This window comes from Bacillus rossius, chromosome 16, assembly GCF_032445375.1.
Source record: "Bacillus rossius redtenbacheri isolate Brsri chromosome 16, Brsri_v3, whole genome shotgun sequence".
In the NCBI taxonomy this organism is placed as follows: domain Eukaryota; kingdom Metazoa; phylum Arthropoda; class Insecta; order Phasmatodea; family Bacillidae; genus Bacillus; species Bacillus rossius.
This window is the reverse complement of record NC_086343.1, coordinates 4,210,876-4,233,790: the sequence shown is the minus strand read 5'-3', so window position 1 is coordinate 4,233,790 and position 22,915 is coordinate 4,210,876. Positions and strand designations below refer to the sequence as shown.

At 38.7% G+C, this 22,915-nt stretch overlaps 2 protein-coding genes across 2 annotated transcripts in view; one reads left to right on the top strand and one right to left on the bottom strand.

The window, feature by feature from the left end:
• Positions 1-6,486, top strand: part of LOC134540008 (jerky protein homolog) — a 37,811-nt gene extending 31,325 nt beyond the window's left edge. Inside the window, exon 5 of the mRNA XM_063382425.1 lies at positions 1,993-6,486. Within this exon, the coding sequence (XP_063238495.1) occupies positions 2,370-4,013 (1,644 nt within the window). The 5' untranslated portion in view covers positions 1,993-2,369 and the 3' untranslated portion in view covers positions 4,014-6,486. The remainder of the gene's footprint in view (positions 1-1,992) is intronic.
• Positions 1-22,915, bottom strand: part of LOC134540006 (uncharacterized) — a 64,286-nt gene that overhangs the window by 4,973 nt on the left and 36,398 nt on the right. Inside the window, exons 6-12 of the mRNA XM_063382424.1 lie at positions 20,750-20,888; positions 18,121-18,305; positions 15,753-15,891; positions 14,132-14,325; positions 12,777-12,924; positions 8,758-8,951; positions 2,039-2,246 (exon numbers count right to left, since the gene is read on the bottom strand). Of these exons, the coding sequence (XP_063238494.1) occupies positions 2,039-2,246; positions 8,758-8,951; positions 12,777-12,924; positions 14,132-14,325; positions 15,753-15,891; positions 18,121-18,305; positions 20,750-20,888 (1,207 nt within the window). The remainder of the gene's footprint in view (positions 1-2,038; positions 2,247-8,757; positions 8,952-12,776; positions 12,925-14,131; positions 14,326-15,752; positions 15,892-18,120; positions 18,306-20,749; positions 20,889-22,915) is intronic.

The window sequence follows — 22,915 nt, the reverse complement described above, 5'->3', positions numbered from 1 at the left end:
GTTTATAGAGGTTAGTTGTTGTGTTGTATCACACACACAAGCACCGCGTAGGTGGCCTCAATGCACTCCATTAATCTAGACCTTAAATCTCGCAAAATACGTTTAGTCATACAGCACCCTCAAGGGAATGTTATACCTTTGTACATTTTCATTTACTGACGTAAAGAATAAGCAGTTTCATTTCTTTTTTTATAGATTAATTGTGTGTGTTCTTAGAAGAGTTATAAAATTGTTTATTGTCGGTTAGCAGAAATAAGTTCTGTGAATGTTCTTTTTTATATAAGTGAAAGGATAAGTTTTTATTTTTATGAAGGCGATTTATTTATCAGAGGTATATTTAATTATCTTTAAATAAAGGTTTTTTTAAATTCCACCTGGACCATGGATTCTAAAAGCTTCTGAGCTTATCTGGTCAAATTGCAGAAAAGGCAGTGCCCAGCACTGCAAAATTCTTTTGTGCGTAATTTTATCATCTTCAACATTTTGAAGTTGATTCTTTAGGTTCATTAAGGGTGAAAGTTAGTATGCAATTAAATTCAACAGGAAGAAGACTCATATTAGTAACTATTTATTTTAATGTTTCTTCATGTTTTCTGATAATTCGTTATAAGAAAATTGTGTTAAGACATACATGGCATCAATGATAATCACTTTAATACTATGAAGAACTCTGTACTACCATTTACTTGGGATTTTAAAATAAAGGTTGCACTCCAAAGGTCACACACATTGTAGTACCCCTGGCTCATTATTTGTGATTATAAATGCCAGTGATAATAAGTTTCAGTACTTGGATTATCTTTTGTTACCAGGAAAGAAACATTAGATGGAAAGCACAGTATTCCAGTGTAGCTTACGAGATTATTTCTTATGTTATTAATAATTCTGATATGATTCTGTAAGGAGCATTTACTAGTTAACATCCGAATGAAGAAAATTACCAAATATTTCAGCATGTTTGTGATTATCGGGACCATCTAGAAAAGTGCAAATCCTCCAAAACTAACTTAAGTTAAATGAAAGTATTTCATGATGAAGTTTTTACTGTTGAAACTTAAATGTTGAACCAGCTTAATAAGGTTAAGTTTGTAGGAAGTAATTACAGACTAATTAAATTTTAGAATAAACTAATATATATACATTTACCTAGAGTGTTGTAGTTGGTAACTGTTTTAAAATATTTGAGTAAATTTTTTCTATGAATAATTAAATTCCAAACTTTTTAATTTGATCATGCTAAAAAAGTCCAGTACTAGTAAATAGTTTAGGACCATTACAAAATTTGTATAAGTCCCTCTGCATAAACATTTGGTGTGCATTCTTTTGTAATACATTGAAGCTATCAACACATTCTTTATAAATTTAAATTATTAAAATAGTTTTATTATATTGCAAGTTATGTAATTTTACAGGATTTAGAAAAGAAGAATTTTGGTACTATTTATTATTTGGAAAAAGTTTAAAATGCAATAATTTTCCTAGTGTTGTATTTTTTTAATCCCCCCCCCCCCCCCTCTTTTATTTCTCTCTATACAAAATAAATTATAATACAATTTTTTCTAATAATTTATATATTAACATTTTAAGAACAATTGTTTTAAATTTGTCAAAATAGAAAAATTCATATTTTCCACACTAACTAAATTGGTGAGAGATGGTTTTTAGTGTTTGTTCATTTCTTTCTGGTATTAAGATGAAACATCAAACCCTATCTTGCTGTTTCAGTTTATATAAACAATATTCGTTTTTCAATTTGGATTAATTTATAACTTAATATTTCTACAAAATTAAAAAAAAAAAATCCAATTTTTTTTGCCTTGGTTCTAATTTTTCTTTTAAATACAAAAGATTGCACCGAATGTTTAGGGGTCAGGAATATATTATACAAATATCGTCATGATCTTAACATTTTATTGGGTAACTGTGTAACTTCTAATGTGGGCACATTCATTTGGCCCGACGACACTGTTCAGCTTGTGCTGTGGTTGGTAGATTGTGCATGATCGCCACTAGTCTCGCGGCGGACGGGCGGCCTCACCAGGGGTAGCTGAAGCCCTCGGAGAAGCCGCAGTGGTGTCCCGGCCGACAGCAGTAGTCGAAGTCTCCGGCGTCGCCGCCCTCCAGCGGGCACGACCAGAAGCCGGCCACCGGGTTCTCTGCGCAGGCCGCCCCGCGTCTGCACGGCCGTCCCGACACGGTGAATCTCTGCCAGGTGCTGCCCGGCTCGAAGACGGCCAGCGCGGTGGCTGCGACACGAAACCCGGCGTGTTCTCGAGAAGGTTTATTTAACTCTATTCGAAACCAACAACTCTTTTTGAAGGGGATTAGCGGGTCACACGTCAGGTGTGTGATGTGCAGTGTGTCGTGAAATGTTCTTGAAGCACAGCATGAGTTCTTCGAGTTGCAACAGACCTTACAAGCGTAAGCACGTGACGCTCACCATACAGCAAAAACTGGACATAATCGACCGCCTCGAAAAAGGCGAAAACAGAAGTGCCATAATGAGTTGCTTCAACATCGGTTCGTCGACCATCTACGACATAAGGAAGCAAAAGGAAGAACTCGAGAAGTTTGCAGCCCAAGGTTTGACGCCGAAAAACACGGAATCGAGACACACGTTGAAGAAACCCAGACTTGAGATTCTGGACAGTGCCGTGTTCGCTTGGTTCAGTGCGAAACTGTCGCAGGGGAAGACGGTGACGGGGCCCATGATCATCGAGAAAGCTAAGCAGCTTCACCGTGACATGAACATGGGCAGTTCTTGTGTGTTTTCCGATGGTTGGCTCAAGAAGTTCAAAATTAGACACGGAATCCAGAGGCTGGACGGGGCGGGAGAGAGCAGACCAGCCGATGGAAACCCGGCCGAAGATTACAAGAACACGTTTTGCGGCCTCATTGTACGGTGGGAATTAACCCCGTGCCAAGTTTACAATGCACAGGTAACGGGCCTTTTGTGGCGTTGCTTGCCGACGTCTGCTCTGGTAGGAGAGAACGAAAAATGTGCCGCAGCATTCGACAGAAATAAAGACAGATTGACCGTTTTGCTTTGTGCAAATGCTTCTGGCGACCATCAACTGACACCTTTCGTAATTGGTAAATATAAAAAACCCAGAGCCTTGAAGGAAGCGCCAAACTTGCCTGTGCATTACGATGCGCAGAGCGATGCATGCATGACGGCAGATTTGTTTAAGGACTGGTTTTTCCATCATTTCGTACCGCAAGTAAAGGAGGACTTTAGGAAACGTGGGATGCCAGAAAATAGCAGGGCCATCTTGTTGCTGGACAACTGCACCGCGCATCCCCCCGCTGCCTACTTGGTTTCCGGCAACATCTCTGCAGATTACCTCCCACCGAACGTCACTCCCTCGATTCAGCCGATGGACCAAGGTGTGATGCAAGATTTCAAGTGCTTTTATAGGATGTGTTTTTTACAAGGCCTTTTGGACTGCGACTGTGACGTCAAAAACTTCCAGAAACATTTTAATGTCAAAGACGCAATCTTCGCAATCGCCCTAGCGTGGAGTCAGGTGAAAGAATCGACTCTGCAGCGGTGCTGGCGCAAGCTTTGGCCCAGCGACGAAGATGCCGATCGAGATCTGGACGTTTCGAGCGACTGCCAAAACATGGTTCTGGATTTGGTGGACGCTGTGCCGGACAACCCTCTCACGGATGTGCCCCGTGATGAAGTCCTGGACTGGATTGAAGTCGACAAATGTGTGCCAGTTGCCGAAGAACTGAGCGTTGAACAGATCATACAACGTGGCATAAACCCGCAAGAAGCCCAGGTTCAGGAGGTGGAATCTGACGAAGAAGAAGGAGCAGTCGTGGAGGACGATAAAGTCTCTTGGAAACATGCTTCTGACGCATTAAATACATTTATAAAATTTGCCGAATCCAGTGAAAGCTATGTCTCTGCTGAACTCTTAAACCTGTGTATAATCCGCAATGATTTTTGGAAGAAGAGATCCGAATCGCAGGCACAACGTGATATCGGACACTTTCTGAAGCAGTAATGCTCTTGTGTATTTTTTCTTGCCCTAGAGGTGTTAATTACAACTTTTTTTTAAACATCATTCTAAATTGTATTAATTTTTCTTTGGTATGCCTGCTAAAACTATCTTTAGGGCTCTCGCAGACAAGGGTAAAATCAGGGGAATTGAAAAGTGCCTTAAAAATCTGAAAAAACAGGGGAAAATGGAAATTGTATTTGTAATTTTTAATACTATTGAGTTTTTTTAAATTCTTGAAATCCAAACCAGTCTCTAATATAGTTTTAGATTCATGTGTAGCTGAAAACCCATCTGTTTTCATCATTGATCTAAAATTAGAGAAACACTGTGTGTGGATGTAATGATTTGAAGCACTATAAATTGAACTAAGATTATATAGTGCTATAAAAAAGCACATTTCGTCATAAAAAATAGTGCTTTAAATTTTTATTGTCTTTAAAAATTAAAACACTTGTAGTAATTATTAGTACATATGAAGCACAAAAATGTTGATCAACTGTTTAAACAATTTGGGTAAGACACTTAAATAGGTGTAAATCAAGGCAGTAATGCATCTAATAAATAACTGTTAGGAATTATGTTAACAGGATAAGTAATTGTTCTAATGATAGAAAATGTTAAGTTTATGCCCTTTAAAATCTTATTACAATTGAAATATTTATCCTACATCAAAAACATTACATACTTTGTAACTCAGAAATGTTGGTAGTGCCTACATAGGAATGTTATGCCCAAGCCTTATTATGTAAACAATGCAGTACATTAATTATTAATTTTAATCTTAGATGGCTTAATCTCAAAATTTTATTTAATATTTTTTTTAATGTACAGCTAATTTATTTAGACATGTGTGTATCAGTACTGTATAACAATTTTAACGGGAGTAGTGTCTTGATTAAAATGGTAATTATTATCAAGCACACTAGCCCGATTGGAAAACAAATTATTTTGTTTAAAATACTCTCTGATTGAAAAAAAACTAATTTGACTAGCACCGTTTTAATTACAGCTCTGTTTTACTGCAACAAATTAAGGCATTACTTTGAGGGGTGTCTGTACGGTGTTTATCTAGATAGTTGGGATAAAAAAAAATGTAAGTTTTTTTTAAACTTTGCTTTAACCGTGTTTTTCAATTATCCGTGGATACCCTTGCCAATCATTACCCCGGATAATTGGGAGTCTACATTTCTGTGTTATACGGTGCTTTGGACGTGCTTTTCAGTGGGGAAGCCTACAACTCACGTAGTTTCGGTTCCCTACCACGTTCGTGCAACTTCGGATTTCTCTCAAAAATTGAAATTAAAAAAATCGAAGGTTTAGGTTAGGTTAGGTCAGGTCAGTCACAACAGGCTTGTTTTCATTGGAAACTTCTGATTTAGCGGCTGAAGTGGCGTTAATACCAAAACGCAAAACTTCGGAAATATTCGGAAATTCTTTCAGGGAACCGAAACTACGTGAGTTGTAGGCTTCCCTTTTCAGTGTTATTTCGGTTTTGCTACATAATCTTGTCCCTAGTTATAGTTTGACAAGTTTTATTGTAATCATTTTTGTTTTTATAGTATTGTGCATTAATATATAAAATTTACATAAATATCAAACCAAGAAATGGTGTTATTCGAACTGGTAAACCTACATAACCTTTTAAGAAGTGGGAAGAAAAAGAAAATATATTTGATTTATCGTGTGGTTTGCTTATATCAGGAGCCAAAAAAATTTTAAGTTTAATTTTTTATTATTGTCCCTTGTATTATTTCAATAGTATTAAATGAATAAAAAAAATTAATATGCAATTTTTAAAACCCAAAATCATTATACTTATACATTTCCTGGTGATGTTTCTCTGTAGGACATCAAGAAATGTTTCTTGGGGTATCAGCTATAGACTGCTTTTGTTTACTTAACTTTGAAATCATACATATAAACTAAATAAATTATTTACTTAGTACATCATTTAATAAAAGCACAAACTAAATTTTTTAAGAAATTAATTTATATTTTAATTGACAGAAAGAAGTAATCGAGGAGAATTTCACTACAGTTTATGTTTTGCTTTGATTACGGTACTGTACACTGTATTTTCTTCCATGTTGGTGTTTGGCTGTTTATTGGCTTAAATTTTGCTGTTATTTCGGTTTTATCGCTAGTCACCATAAAATATTGTCTCCAACGATAAAATGTCAATAGTCATGCACATTGTATTAAAATTATCTGTGGTTTCAAAGTTTCATCAGATATAGTGTATATTTGTCTTATGGTCAATTGACATGTTATGTGTGTAAAATGTGTTATAATAAGTATTATTTTTTTATAGTTTAATATAATTATGTTATCTTGCAAGATAGAATAATGTTATAGAAAAAAAATGTTTGGTTGGTCAGGAAAAACAAGGAATACAGAGGAAAATTGTCTAGAGTAAGAGTGTGCGAACCAAGTATTCTGACGTTCAATAAACCGGCTGAATTGCCAGTTTAAAGAATTTTTGCTGTATTAATTTATATTAAGAGCTATTTATCAACATTTGTGGCATGAAAAATCAGAACTCATATCTTCCCAAGCTTTTACAGGTTGTCTGCAGGTCACAACTGCAGGAAGTCACAAAACTTTAATCGGTATAACAGCTCTCTCTTTTTTTTTTTTTTTTTTTATGAATTCAGTATATTGACACACAAACTGAAATATTTTACTTCTGTCCACCTAAATCATTAGTAAATTATCGCAGTTATGTTAGTTTTTTAATACAGAAGTCTGCACATTCCTGCAAATCGTAGAACTTTTCTGTACTACATTTAATTTTACTCAATATGTGAAATGATATTGTGTTGTAAAAAAAATATAAATTTTTTTATTTCAAGGTAAGTAAAAAGTCCTGAAATTGGTTCACGAGGTAATTAATTTTAGACACCCTATTTTATACCTGGTTACAATCTGATAATTTACTTACAGCTTGAAAAAAGTCAAGAGGAAATAACCTATAGTTTCATTCAATTGACCACAACCATCATGGTTTTACGCCCAGAGATGTCCACAGCCATCATGGTTATTACACCCAGGGATGTCCCACAGCTATCATGGTTATCACACCCAGGGATGTCCCACAGCCATCACCTTAATACTTTTTTGATGTGAAGCAAATATAAAATAGAATGTGTTAAATATTTTTGAAGTCGAATCTAATTGCGAAAATTATTCTCGGGGAAGCTGTATTAACCTTATTTTATAAAATACATGATTGAAGTAAAACAAATTATTGTTAAAATGTTTTTAATGTTTGGACTGATTAAAGGGCTCTAAATATATCATTCAAAAAAATTATCAATTAAACTTGTTTATAATATAATTATTTATATATATTGAGCATTCATAAAAGCAAATGGAATGCCATCTTTTGAATTTTACAAGTAACCAACTTTATCCAAGCAAAACAAATAGGACAAAAAAAAAACTAAACATTTTCATGAGTGAATCTTAGGCTTCCAATGTTTTAAAGATTTGCAACCAGACGCGAAGCTTTGCATCACATCCAAAGTTTCCGGTAACACAATTAGCATATTTCCCGGCGAAGTCAAAAAATCAAATATTAAAAAGAGCTTCGATTGATTCGCGTAGTAGAAGCTTTGCACAGGCGTACTCTTAAGCTTTCAAGAATGTGTACCAGGTGTTACGTGCCCAAAAAAAATTATTCTGTACACACATACTTTTAGCCTTTTTCAATCTTGTTTGGAAATGATATCTGAAAAGATAGCTACAGTACACTCCCGATTATCTGCGAAATTATGTGGCAGGGCTATTGCGGATAGTGAAAATCGCGGATAATCCACAAAAGAACCAAAAGGAAACATTAAATTCAACTTAAAAATCTAAAAAATTATGTACAGTAAAAGTTACAATTAATAGTAAAAATTTTTAAATAATGCTAAAATTTTAGTATTTTACTGAATAATTAACATAACAACACATTTCAGTAATGTAAACACAAAAGCGCTCAACCCTACGACTAGAAACAAAAGTGTGACAGACAAAAATAGCAACGCATGCCAGCCTACTGCACGAGTTCCGAGAGGGCCTGTGGCGTTTTACTGTACACTGCACACAATACACTCGCCAGTAGAGTTCAAATTTGCTCACTTGCAATACAATACACATTTACACATGTGCTGCGTTTTTTTCGTAGCATGCGCGGATAATGGCGAGTTTGCTGAACTTATCCGCCCTAAGCATGTTATTAATTGCTTTTCGGAAAACGGACACCACTGGGATATTTTGAGCAGTTTGTAATACGCATGGTTTGTACCGGTAGCCTACAACTCACGTAGTTTCGGTTACATACCACGTTCGTGCAACTTCGGATTTCTCTCAAAAAATTGAAATTAAAAAAAAATTCGAAGGGTTGGGTTGGGTTGGGTTGGGTTGGGTTAGGTTGGGTTAGGTTAGGTTAGGTTAGGTTAGGTTAGGTTAGGTTAGGTTAGGTTAGGTTAGGTTAGGTTAGGTTAGGTTAGGTTAGGTTAGGTTAGGTTAGGTTATGTTAGGTTAGGTTAGGTTAGGTCGGTCACAACATGCTTGTTTTCATTGGAAACTTCTGATTTAGCGGCTTAAGCGGCGTTCATACCAAAAAGCAAAACTTCGGAAATCTTCGGAAATTCTTGCAGGGAACGGAAACTACGTGAGTTGTAGGCTTCCCGGTTTGTACACTGTGTGTGTGCCCGGGCGGGTGCGCTCGCACCAGGAGACTCGTCGGACGTGCACTCACAGGCGAGGTGGCCCAGGGGGCCGGAGGGCGGGCGGTGGGGGACCCGCTCGGAGCAGCGCGGGTCGCGGCCGTCCCACGCGAACAGCCAGTGGCCGGCCTCGTGGGCGTAGTCCAGCCCCGGCCGCAGGTCGTGCTGCTCCACGTCCGTCAGCAGGCAGTTGGGCGTGGCCGCGCTGTGGTAGTCCTGCTTGCTCCTGCGAGCACGGCGGTCAAGCACCCCTTCACCACCGTCTCTTTCGCTCCCTACCAGTTGTAAGAGTTAGTAGCAGAGTTAAAAAAAATTGGTTGTCTGTAAAGTCACTTTACGAACGATAGTTTAACGTGACAACGTCATAACAAAACATTGATGAAATGATAGATGCAGCGCAAGCGTACAATGAGTGTAACAGGACACAGCATCAGCATAACGGGACAATGTGTGTAACGGGACACTTTTTTGTGCGTGCAGCCGGCATTCATCGATTTATTAGACGTCACATCAAATAAAAAATGTTTTTGTGTTGGTTATTTTGGTTCTCTGCATTCATAAATGAAAGCCATACAACATCCCTGCTTTCTGCCACTCATGTTGAACCAGAAAAGTTAACAACATCAAAGAACTGAAGTCAAGCTAATATCTGCACATCTGAATGGGACTTAAAACCACAGGAGGAGGATTCTCCATATAATGTGTTTTTTCCCCCCACAGAATAGGGATTTACAGTATAGGCTGGGATTTCCCACAATAGTAATTTTTTTTAATAATAAATTAATTTCCTTTTTTTTTTTTTACATTCTGTCTACAATTCACTATAGTTATTTAATTTTACAGGAGTATTTAGCTGTGAATAATTTTCAGCTCATTCAAATATCTTGATTAGTATACTATTTAGTCTTCCTGTAAATCACAAGAAACAATGAGCTAACTTTATATGATTTAACATAATTCTCAAATGTTGTATAAAAAGATTAGAAACGTCATTTCATCATAATTAAAATTCCTAACTTTTGGGGAACGTGGCCCGGAGGAATATGTGGGCCTGGGGCAATTGCCCCTTTAAAGGTGGCCTGATGGCACCACTGCTGTTTGCTGGACGACCAGTGCTTCCAACAGTGTCGCATGTTTGAAATTAATTTCTGCGAAACAATTTCTAACATTTCAGTGCTGCCAAGAATTATGAATCCTCGGTAATTATTACAGATTTAGACATCTGGTTACGGAGTCACTATTTATAATAGAAACTGAGAAATTAAATGTCTGAAATATTGTACGAATATCAGCGTTTTGTACGATAAATCTCGTGCTTGTAGCTGGTTGGCTGTTATAGCACACTATTTTTGGTAAAATCCAGTTTTATTAAGTCCAATTCAGCTTATTAATAAAAAAAAATACCCCTAAGGAGATTGAAGATTCTAAGCATGGTAGATGTTTTGTAAATAAATTCAGTATAGATCCTGACACTTTTTTTTATTTTGTTTATTTTGTAGTTTATTTTAGACCTATGTAATTTTTATACTACTTCTGGATGGATTAGCTCATAATTTTTCAAGAGAGTTGATTATTTTGTAGAGTTTAGTATTTGGCATAAACTTATTTTGCATTTCTTTTACGTGTGTTTTATTGTTTGCGTAAATGTAAATACTGATGGATCTTTAAAAGAAAAATTAGTCAGGGAAAAGCTAGGAAAATTTTAGTACACAGTTGTTTGTGTTGACATCTAGTCTTAAGTTCTAAAAGAAAAATGTATTCGTGGACATGAGCGCTGGGTTATTAGGTCATGTGCGTTTTTAATACGCTGAAAGAGGCTGATCTATCTTCTCACCTCGCTTCACACTCTGCTACACTCACTTGTTGTTTTACTTTTCTATGCTGTTTTTATTTTTATTTGCAAGGTTTGTACACCACCTTAATATCAAGTCCTTATTTATCTTCAATTAAATAAGGGTCCCTTAAAGCTCCTTAGATTTCATTACGTATCCTTAAAATCTCCTTAATAAAGACTGATAGCGTACAAGTAATGGATAAATGGTGGTCATTTTAACGTTCTTTTGTTTCTGACTTGGCAGCCAACAACACTTTGCGCAGTGCAATTGGCGAATTTCTGGCCACTTGATTACATTTTATATATAAAAAAAAAACTTTTGAATTCGTGTTTTATATTTTTTTAATCTCACTTCTTAAACTAAAATATTAAATAGTAGGGTGCAAAGTTCAGATAGACCCTATTCTTGGGTTAGATATATGTTTCAGAGTTAATTCTGAACAGAATCGGCTTATCTGTAAGAATTGAACTAGCCACCATATTATTTAACCACTTAACTTTTTTTATTTTCTTGTGGGATTTGTGATATTACAAATTGTTTAGTACCTCCTGATCGTGATGGAGGCGATGAAGTTAAGGGGTCCTTAGAAACTAATTAATTTTGGATTGCACAGGAAGGTATGAAGCATGATTTAGGATTATGGATATATGTATGTATGGGTGTCTAGAAGTCATGAAAAGGTAACAAAACCCAAAGGCTGGTCATGAAAGCCACGAAAAAGACCTGAAATAAGTAAACAGTAACATTACTGAATTAAACAGTGATGGTGTTGGAATAAACAGTAATGGTTGGAAGTCATGGAACTTTAATACCCAGCATTTTGCTAACTTGTGTTTTTTTTATTTTTTATTTTTTATTTGTCCCAATTCAGTTAATATTTTCACAGTAAATATATGTACTTTGGAGACTGACCATTTAATCAAATGGAATGATCTCTTAAAAGAGTTTAGTTTTCGGATCTAAAAGTTAGGATGTTAATGTAAATAGATCTATTTCATAATATTTTTAATTTTGCTTTTTATATGTAAAAATTATTCTGTAATATAAAAATGTTTTAAGAAAGAATTCTGCAAAAGATTCACCCAGATATGGTAGACATCTTTTATATTGTCTTTTGTAGCAAATTTTGTCTTTAATTATTCACTACAATTTACCTGTTTTTTGTAAAAAGTTGGGAAATTTTCATAGCTAAAATTCTTACCTACTAATTGTCTCTGGTAACTAGCTTGAAGTTCAGTTTCTGTGTTTCCATTACAGGATGTCTACATTCTGGAAAGTCAGGGAAAATCAGGGAAAATCAGGAAAAGTCTGGAAATTTACTAGAAGTCCTGGAAAAGTCATGGAAATTCTTAAGTAACAATTTTAAGGGAAAATGTATGATACAGTCTGCCATCAACCAAACTATGAAAGAATTTTTTTTGCTCAGATGGTGTTTTAGTGCACAGTAAAACACTTCATGTAGTGAGTATCAAGGCTTGTTTGGAATAAAGAAAGAGAGAGGAGAGAGAACCCTGCTAGCTATTGGGATGGTTGAGGATTGATTTCCTTTATTCATTTTGAAAAAAAAAAAAATTGCAAAATAGGTAAGTTATTAAAAAAAAAAAAAAAAAACGTTAGTCAGTGAAATTTGAAATTTTGGTCAGGAAAAAAGTCAGGGAAGTTTATTGCAGATGTGTGCGAACCTCCTGTGTAAGCCAGGTAATGCATACAAAACATCAGCTGCTGCACTCTTTTCATTTTTTTGAAGAAAAAAATACCATTCATAATAAAATTCGGGAATAGCATTGGCGTAGCTGTGTTCATCAAATTGGGGGGGACAAATAATGATTTTGATGTCATGTAAACCCATTCCCCTCTTACTAAGACGGGGGGTCCGGGGGTCCTCCACCGGAAAATTTTGATTTTAAAAGTGCAAAATAGCGCTTTTTAAGCAGATTTTGTATCCAACCATTGGATACATCGATGTTAAAATTATTATTGTTTCCTTAACATAAAATTTGAGAATGAAGAAATTACAAATAAAGTTGGGCAGAATAATATTATAAAATAAAAATATCACGGTCTAGAAAGTTGGGGGGGACAGTCCCCTCCACCCAAAAAGTTCAGGGGGACACGTCCCCCCTGTCCCCCCTGGTTCCTACGCCCCTGGGAATAGTAGATAATAATCGGAATGAGCTCAACTTGGCGAGTGAAGCGGACAGAGGACAGGCTCTCACCAGAAACTGAAGGCGGCGCAGTAGAAGATGAACTTGTCCCGGCTCCTGTCGCACTCCGCCTTGCAGTCGGCCTCCGAGGGCACGGACAGCTGGGTCTTCACCGCGGACGGCAGCAGGCGCGCGGGGCTTCCGTAGGCCACGTAGCACTCTGCACGGCACACGCAGGAGGAGACGTTAGGGCGCGCACACACTGGCGAGCCGAGCGGTGCGCGGACCGCTCGTGAATCACTCGTGCATGTTCGCGGTGACAATTTGTTTCAACGAACATCCCACGATCCATCGGACAAGCAAACCGACGACGAACGGATGATAGTCTTACTTTCAGCGGTGGCAGCGGTCATGTCCTCTCGCGAGGAAAATGTAGCTTTGTTGGCGATGGGTGGTGCGGCCTTAGTTACGGCTGGTTTGAAGGTTAAGAAAAAATAAAACGCCGCCGTTGGGTGGCTACAGGCTAAATGTCCGGTACAGGTTCGCGGGCACTGCCGAACAGACAAACTTGCCACAAACGCGTCCACACTAGCAGTGCGAATCCCTTTGTGTTCGTCGAAAAAACCGACTTTCTTCGGATCGACGCGAGCAGTGCACGTGGTCCTGCTCGGCTCGCCAGTGTGTACGCGCCCTTGCAGTGTGCCTGCTTGGAGCCAGACTTGGGTTTTGAAACGACAAGCTTTGATTATAAGACGTCATACAGTGGAGTCCCGCTAATCCGAACCTGTCTGTCTGGAAATTCGGCTGATCCAAATGAGTTTAGGATGAAAAAAATATATTTTAAAAGACTTGACTTTTTTTTTTGTTGTATTTTAAAAATTATTTTTAATGATTGACTCAACTGTCAACGTTTTAGTGATTTTTGTGGTTTTAAAAGTGTTATAGGCTATGTTGTGTGTCCACTTAATGCCTATACGTATGTATTTTACTACAGACTTTTATATTACAGCAGTTATTCAGCTAATATGGTAATCCAAACAGATCTCAGTCTTAATTAGTTCGGTTTAACGGGACTTCATTGTATTATTTACTGTAAAAACAGGGTGCTGTCACAACTTAGAAACACACAAGATAGAATCTTCTAAGTTATTCCTGTTCTAAGTTGTGTGTCTCTATCTTATGATAGTTCTAAGTTATGTGGTTTTTGCTTTGCGTGTTTATAAGTTATGACAGTTTTAAGTTGTGTGTTTCTAAGTTATGACTCTACATTACGATGTTTCTAAGTTGTGTGGTTCTGCGTTGCGTGTTTCTAAGTTATGTGTTTCTAAGTTATCATCGTTCTAACTTATGACAGTTCTAAGTAACGTTTTTCTAAGTTATGACTGTTCTAAGTTGTGTGTTTCTAAGTGACGTGCGGTGGCACTCACGGGCTGTCCCCGGGCGGTCGGGGGCCGGCGCGGGCAGGCGGCGGTCCACCTCGCAGCCGTGGCCGTAGCTGCCTCGCTCGTACAGCTCGTACTCTGCGTCGTCCCGCACGTCTCGGCGCGGGTCCAGCTGCGCGAAGGGCCAGTCCGACAGTTGGCAGTTGTGGGGCGCGCCGCCGATCACCGCCGAGCCGTACCTGCGCACCAGAGTGCTCTGCAGTCTGCAGTCGCCCTCGCTCGGAGAGTCGTGTACCCTCACATACAAGGGCGCCCATACCTCCGTGGCTCCCCCTAGCTTTCAGGCAAAGAAAAAAAAAATTAGGTGTTCTTGAGCATTTTGGGCAAATTTTGAGTCCTTTAAGGCCATTTTTTTGTCATTTGTGATGGTTTGCCCCCTCCCCCTACAAATTCTACCCCCCCCTTACAAACTTTCATATGGGCGCCCTTGCACACATACTAGATATTACGAAAGTGTTGGTAAAACAACTGAACGTAAAAAAAAAAAACAAATGATGGTATCTTAAAATTCACACAGTTATTAAAATTATTTTAATTTTTTTTTTTGAAAACAAGAGGTCGATAAAGTAAAATTATAAAGTTAGTTTGCAGTTATAATACTTTCCTCCTAGCCGCAGCGATTCAGTGTAGCGACAAGAGAGAAATATTTGTATACAGTTGTAAACAGATTTAAGGAACCAAGCCTTATGATAGTTACGGTATGAATGGATGTGATATGAAAATTAAGGAGACAGTCCTGTCTTTTATTTGATTTTACTTAATAATTAGATATTATAATCATGGTGATCACTTTAGAGTATCTCTAGTCCAGGGGGGGAAAAAAATTGCATGGCGTTTATGTCAGGTGAACGTGGAGGCCAGCGTAAAAAGATCTCTGTCGTCTCGACCACTACGACCAATCCAACGGTCAGGAACTTCGATGTCCAACCACTCTCGTACAAAGAGGTTCCAATGGGGAGGGGCTCCACCCTGCTGCCAAACAAAGTTTACAGGTTCACCCTCTACATATTGGGGGGAAAGAGCCATTCTTTCGCGCTGCAAGCGAGAAAACAACAAAAAGTAGAATTCGTGCATGTGCTTACCTAAAACTGTTGGGAGTTACTCTTTAACGCACTATAACGCTTGAAGTTGGTACTATTAATTTTTATAACTGGCACATTCTATTATGGACATTCTGTATTGTTGGCCCCTGGGCAGTGGCGTAGCCAGGATTTTTGTATGGGGGGTCTTATGAAGCATGGCCCCCCCTCCTGTATTAAAGCTGGGGGTCGGGGGGTCCTCCCCCGGGAAAATTTGGTTTTTAAGGTGTAAAATAGTGCTATTTTAGCAGTCTTCGGTACTTAAATATAAATATTGTAATAGTAAAAATTTTATTAATTTTAATATGAAATTTGTTTGAGTGATGAATAAGAAATTAATTAAAGATTTGGTGCTAAGGGGGGAGGGGGGGGTGTTTGAACCCCTAAAACCCTCCTTCCCCCTGGCTACGCCCCTGCCCCTGGGTCCTTTGTTTCTCTGGACGGGTCTGACTGCAGGTGATGTAACATCTGCTGGAGGCCACGGAAGTGTGCCGCGGGAAATGAGGCATCGCTGCAGTGACGAGCACCTGTAGCTGAAGAGGCGGCAGGTGAAGAAGCGCGAGCGCAGGCACTCGATCTCGCAGTCGACGACGGAGCGCGCGCTCAGGGACTCCTTGACGACAGCGTGGTCCAGGCGCTGGCCCGTGCGCACCCTGATGAAGCACTCTGCAAGCACGCCCCAGGCTTGCCAACATGGCCAGCTTCACCACACCTACCGACTACACGATACATAGGGACCGGAAAAATTCGCGGGCTCAATGACCGTTAGGATGAACTCCACAGCTCTATGTATACTCGGTCAAATGTCACCCACTCATTGGCTGCTGTCGTGTGAGACGTCCCAACGTAGTAGCCTGTGATTCGTTACAGATTTGGTTGATTGTTTCTTATTGGCCCAGAGTCCTGAAGATGAGTTGTGAGCCAATGGCAGAAGCAGCATTGGTGTGTACCTATTGGAATTTTAGCGTATCGCGAATTGAATCCGCGATTTTTTCAGGTCTCTAACAATACAGTTGTCCAGCGCTTGTTCAGTCTCACGGTCATCGCATGCAGATCCCTTTCTGATTCAACTCTAGGAACGTAATGTTCGCAGGCTTTCACAGCCATTGTCTGAAGTAGCTCGCCCTCTGGGTTGTAGCCGCGTGCTTGGGCAAAAAAAAAATTCACCGACGTTTCGGTCGACATTGCAGTCACCATCATCAGGGAGCAGTTACCTACATGGTGACTGCAATGTCGACCGAAACGTCGGTGAATTTTTTTGCCCAAGGGCACGTCTACAGCCCAGAAGCCAAGATACTTCTAGGAACATAGCTCTGTTTAAAGTCTTATCATTGTAATAAAATAAATATTCAATTTAAAATTTTCTAACTATAAAGAGAGAAAACAATTATTAAAAAGAAAAGTCGATTCACAATAAAATTACTTGCGATACTTTATGAACAAACCCTGTATTTACCTTCACTTGTCCTTACTATATCAAGAGCATGAATTTTTTTTCTGTGTTGAGGTTTATAATATCATTTTTTTAAAAAAATTTTACATGTATACAAAGTTTTGAATTTGTAGTGAAATGTATCACTAAATATCTTGGTGGTTTCGTGAACAAAACTTGTGTCGGTATACCCTTACTCAATAACAACTTGCTGGTAGCACAAGTGCATTTGTTATTTACTTTCCAGTTCAATATATATTTTGGAAGTTTGAAGTCATTAAAGGTCATATTTGCAATAAACACTTTTTTTTTGTTCCCTTTTGGAAATGCTGAAATATTGTTTTCTCTTTATAAATGTTCTTACTTTAGGGGTCATTATATGTATTTCCATTTATGGAGAAAAAATAATACCAGCCGGAGAAGTAGCGAAAAAAGAAATGCTGTTAGCTGCAATTCTGAAATAGAAAGCAGTCAAGGATTATCCTACAGCTTCAAATTTCAGCAAGAAACTAACAAATAACACATCCGCTGGGCGGAATCTCACATGTTTTAACTTGAAAAAAATTAAATGGTGTGACTACCCAGTTTAGATAACGACGACCAAATCTGCTATGGTTTTTTGACGAGATAACGTCTTATAAATCAATGAACGCCGGCTTCGCGTACGAAAAAGCATGACTCATTGTCACGTTCCGCCTGAGTCGAGCGTGCAAGGACCGGCCAACCACCGCGCGAGAAAATCTTCTATAATATCAAAAAGGTTAAGACAGGCTTTCTAACTAATTGTTCATGATTACATTTAAACAAATTATTTCAATTTAATTTTGCAAAAAACTGTAGATAATATTTGAAAATTAAATAGTATTAAATTTTTCATCAATGTTTTCTTATGACGTTATCAAGTAAAATTATCGTCCGTAAACTGACTTTACAGACGAAACCCCACCCTTTTTTTAAAACTGTTATTTTTCTGTTAACTAAAAAAAAAATCATGCTTAATTTTGGGTGTTTTCAATATTAAAAAAAGGGGGGTTGTCTGTAAAGTCGAATTAAGTACGATAATTTTACGTGATAGCGTCATAAGAAAACATTGATGAAATTATGCATACTTTTTTTCATTTTCAAATATTATTTACAGGTTTTTTGCAAATTTAATTTAAATAATTTGTTTAAATATAATCACGAACAATTAGTTTAAAAAGCCCGATTCAACCTGTTTGATATTATGGAAGATTTTCCTCGCACGGTGGTTGGCCGGTTCTTGCAACGCTCGGCTTCAGGCGGAACGTGACGATGAGTCATGCTTTTTTCGTGCGTGCAGCCGGCGTTCATCGATTTATAAGACATCACGTCAAAAAAAAAATTGTATGCGTTTTGCATTACTGTAAAAGATAGAAGGAAGAGCTCGAGGAATACTGACATGGCAGCCAGGCTGCAGCGGACACTAGCGGAGGAGGGCGTACCTATGTGCGGGCGGCCGGGGGGATGTTGCGCGGGCAGGGGGGCGAGGCAGGTGCCCGGGTGGTCGCCTCGCACGTAGATGTCGTAGTCGCGGTCCGGCAGCACCTCGGTGTAGGCGTCCAGCTCGCGGTACGGCCGCTCGCTCAGCTGGCAGTTGTCTGCCGGGAAGCTGGGCTCCAGGCTGTACCTGTCGGGGCGTCGATACACACCTCACAGCTGAACAGAACTACTCCAGTCTTCTGCATACTACCTTTGAATATATATACTGTATAGAAGTCGCCAGCCCAGGTTAAAATTTCTAATACGGTTTGAGGTAGTTGGTTGATTCACCGGCGCAATTGCCACCATCTCTAGGGGCATCGACTTGTGGTGGTCCCTAGCGGACAAGTGTCGAACTCTTCAAACACCCCTTCCCCCTCCCGTGGAACGACCTTGAGCTGCAGTGAATGTTGGGTGGTGTGGTGCGGGGGAATGACAGCGGGCGACAGTGCTGCGCTCTAACGTGTAAATAACAACAAAGACGATACAGGGCGTTACGGCAGCGCACTGCAGCGGTGAAGTTCCCAAGCTGCTCATCATACGCTCCTGAAAAACGTAGAGTAAATCCTATCCACTCGCGACTTCTATACAGTATATATATTCAAAGATACTACCCTCGTAGCCAGTTCAACCTCTTTCATACGCAAACACACCTTACAGCTAAACTGAACTACTCCAGTCTGCATACGACCCTTGTAGCCGGTTCAACTTTATTTATTTGTTAAACATATAATTATTTTACATTTTTTAGTGCTGCTATACTGTCTCACTGCTTGGATTTTTTTTTTAAACATAAGTACGCGTAAATATCCGTTAAAACTCTAGTTCCAATTAGGACTGTTTCGATACGTCAAAACCACGTTAAAATAGCCTTTGAAGGGCCTATTTATCTCCCAAAATTTCAGACTTCTCATGCGTTCAACTGGGAGGTGCAAAATTCTTCAGTCATCGGCTCCTCTTCAAATTTCGAATGCTGCGTCTGCCACAGATTCCCAGCCAGAGAGCAGCGAAGTCGCAGTGGGTGTGCCACAACATTTTGGCAAATTAAGAAGTATAGAAACGTTTATGGTAACTATTTCATATCACTTTTCGAGATATTAACCATTACTGAAAACCACAATAGAATAAAATTATTTGGTTTTTATCATGAGGTTCAGGTAAGATATAATCCAGAGACACAGGATCAAAAAAATCGAAGACAAAGTTGATAATTCATATTTAAGAATTGAAAATGTAAGTAATAAGTAAGTGATAACTATACAACACCATTATTGTAATTGAAGTTTAGAGATAAAACTTTATATTATAGTGTTACATCCAGTAAGTTATAGTAACTACTGCCATCGTCGGTGTATGCTGAACAAGCTCATGTTTAATAAAATATAACAGTTAAAAAATAAAGAGTGTTAAGTTTTAGTTGTAAAATATTCCTTTAAAGTTTAAACTTTTTATGTGAACAGTAAAATAGCCAAGGTATTTTTTAAGATGGGAACAAACAAAACTGTTAGATGTTGTATTTATGTACAGACAGCTGTTTCAGGAGGTATAAAATACCCTAACTGGGAAAGAAATTATTTGAATGCGAGACATTGTTTCAGAGTAGACATGTTGTAAATGAATTTGTGTCGAGGAATGATTCAGCTCTCTTGCAGGAGTTGTGTTGTGTTGTAAATGAATTTCTGTCGAGGAATGATTCAGCTCTCTCGTAGGAGTTGTGTTGTGTTGTAAATGAATTTGTGTCGAGGAATGATTCAGCTCTCTCGCAGAAGTTGTGTTGTATTGTAAATGAATTTGTGTCGAGGAATGATTCAGCTCTCTCGTAGGAGTTGTGTTGTAAATGAATTAGTGTCAATGAATGATTCCATGGGCGTCGCAAGGATATATTTTATGGGGCGGACTGCAATTGATTTAGTTGTTGAGGAATATCCATCCCCTGGAGAAAAAGCGGGGGGTCCGGGGGACCTCTCCCGGGAAAATTTGGGGTTTGAAGGTGCAAAATGATGGTTTTTAGGCAATTTTCTTTCCTAGATATTCTAATTATAGTTGGTTGCAATATATAATTTATTTTTTATAAAAAATATTTTCAGAGAACAAATTTGTAAAAACACAGTGCTTACATTACCACGATTGGACTAAATGCACCATGTGCAACATATGGGTTATATCACTGAAATCATATTTTTAATATAACTACGAAACTAAATATATTATTGGAGGGGACAAAATTGAAGACTTTTATTATTGGGGGGGGAGGCGTGTCCCTTACTCCCCCCCCCCCCCCCCCGGTTGCGACGCCCATGAATGATTCAGCTCTCTCGTAGGAGTTGTGTTGTGTTGTAAATGAATTTGTGTCGAAGAATGATCCAGTTCTCTCGCAGGAGTTGTGTTGTGTTGTAAATGAATTTGTGTCGAAGAATGATCCAGTTCTCTCGCAGGAGTTGTGTTGTGTTGTAAATGAATTTTTGTCGAAGAATGATTCAGTTCTCTCGCAGGAGTTGTGTTGTGTTGTGTTGTAAATGAACCTGTGTCGAGGAATGTTTGTGTCGCAGGAGTCGCGAACGCGCCGTGCGTTTGCGCGTGCGGAAGGCTCACCTGAAGCTGAAGGTGTTGCAGACGAAGTGCTTGTGGTTGTAGCACTCTGCCTCGCACTCGTGCACGGAGGACACGGACAGGGACGACCTCACCGCCCGTCGGTCCAGCCGGAACCCCGTGCGGTACCTCAGGAAGCAGTCTGTGCCCCACCCACAGACACGCACAGATAGCAACAAGCGCTCGGTTCAAGCCTGCCGCGACAAGCCTTCAAGCTCGCAGCACTAGGCTGGGACAGGATTGTGTGGTGAATTGAGTCAAAACAGAAATACGGAACACCAGAGGCGCAACAACTAAATTCCCAAAGGGGGGGGGGGGGGGGGGCAATATACCTTTTTTATAAAGAATCATCGATTCCCCCTATTGAAGCGGGGGGTCCGGGGGTCCTCCCCCGGGAAAATTTGTTTTTCAAGGTGGAAAATGGTGCTATTTAAGCAGTTTTATTATCTAAAAATTGATTACACAGCACTTTCTTTGTCCCCGTTTGCCCCCACTTCAAGGTTTCAGAGGGGGGGGGGGGGAGGCAAAATACCCTTGCCCCCTCCTGTTGTTGCACCCCTGCGTAACACTATAATGCAAGTTAATACACCATGTATCATGGAATTAAGTAGCATTTAATCAAAACTTAATTCATATCATAAAATAAAAAAGGAATATTTAATGTTTAGAAATTCAAGGAATGTTGTTACTCTTACTGAATCCCTTTAAAAACTAAATGCCTGTTAATTTATTTTTATTGTCCTGACTGTAACTGCTTTAGGCCAATTTATTAAAAAAATATTTTACAGTAAAAATGCAGCATTTAAATTTTACCCCCTATTTAGGTGAAGAAAGTATTACAGAACAGCTCTTGTAAAAGTAAAAACAATAACACCGAAATCCTCTGTTTTATAAATGAATTTTGACTGAAAATAAAAGCATAAAATCTTGTCTTCAATAGTAGGTTAGCTTGCAGAAAGCAAGTCCCGGCTTTAATGGTAAAATATAATGTTCAAAACAATCTTTGTGTGTCAGGCGAGCACGGATAGCCCAATTCAAGTCAATAAAAAGCTTGCTACAAACTAACATACTATGTGGACAGGACTGACGAGGGGGGGGGGGGGGGAGGAGGGGAAATATTCAAGGACCCAAGCACCAGCAAAGTACAGTTCAGTTTCAAATTGTTTTTAATGCTTGTGTTTACCCTGATAGTAGAATGAAAATTGCAAGCCTAATGCTTATAGGTAATAGAACACATTGGAATCCTTACAATCTGTGTAACACACGCAGATCAGAAATGACCACGGTAATGTTTACATTGTAATTTTTTTTTTAATTATGGGGTTTGAAAAGTTGAAACTTACATTAAGTAACGACAAATATGTTTGCTCCCTGACCATTTGTTTTGCATGATTTCTGAAAAGGGGGGGGGGGGGGGGGGGTATATCCCCTCAAAAAAACCTCTAAAAAAAATATATATATATATATAATATTTTATTCCCACCAACTTAAGAAAATTATTTGAAAGCAAAGCAAACAGTGGACAAAGTAGTTCAATTACCCTCCCCCCCTCCAAATTCCTCCAGAATGAAATTCTGCGTACACTCCTGAAAGTTTTAAGCCCTAGTGCCTGACCATCTATCTTCATCGTGCTATAATAACGTTGCTAGAATATTAGATCATTGATATTTCAGTGCTCACAATTCTAGAAGTGAATCATATTTATGCTTGGAACTTTCTTGGCAGTTTTCAGTAGCCACTTTATGCAACGAAACTATCATATATTATTAAAGGAACAATAAATAAGAAATGAAAATTTACACTCAGATGTGTCACTGGAAGTAGTTTTGTAATTAAAGCAAAAAAATAATAGTAGGAAGGGTCTGGGACAAAGTGTTTCTACAGCCATTTGGCAGAACTGGTATCTACGTTCAAGTGAAGAAGTTGGAAAATAGCATTGGGAGAATGGTTTGAAGTAAAGATGATGATTTATTAAGAAAATGTTTTTGTCTAGACACTTCTCTGTAATCCACGGCAGCACCTTCTTACTCTCAGGTGGGAAGAAATGATATATTATACTCAGTGTTGTTGTTATAGGGCCAATAATTTACTTTCTGTCTTGAAGCAAGTGCTTTGCCATTGGCCGAGTTAAACGCAGAACGAGCTCTTTCCGCCAATTAGTACAAGAAA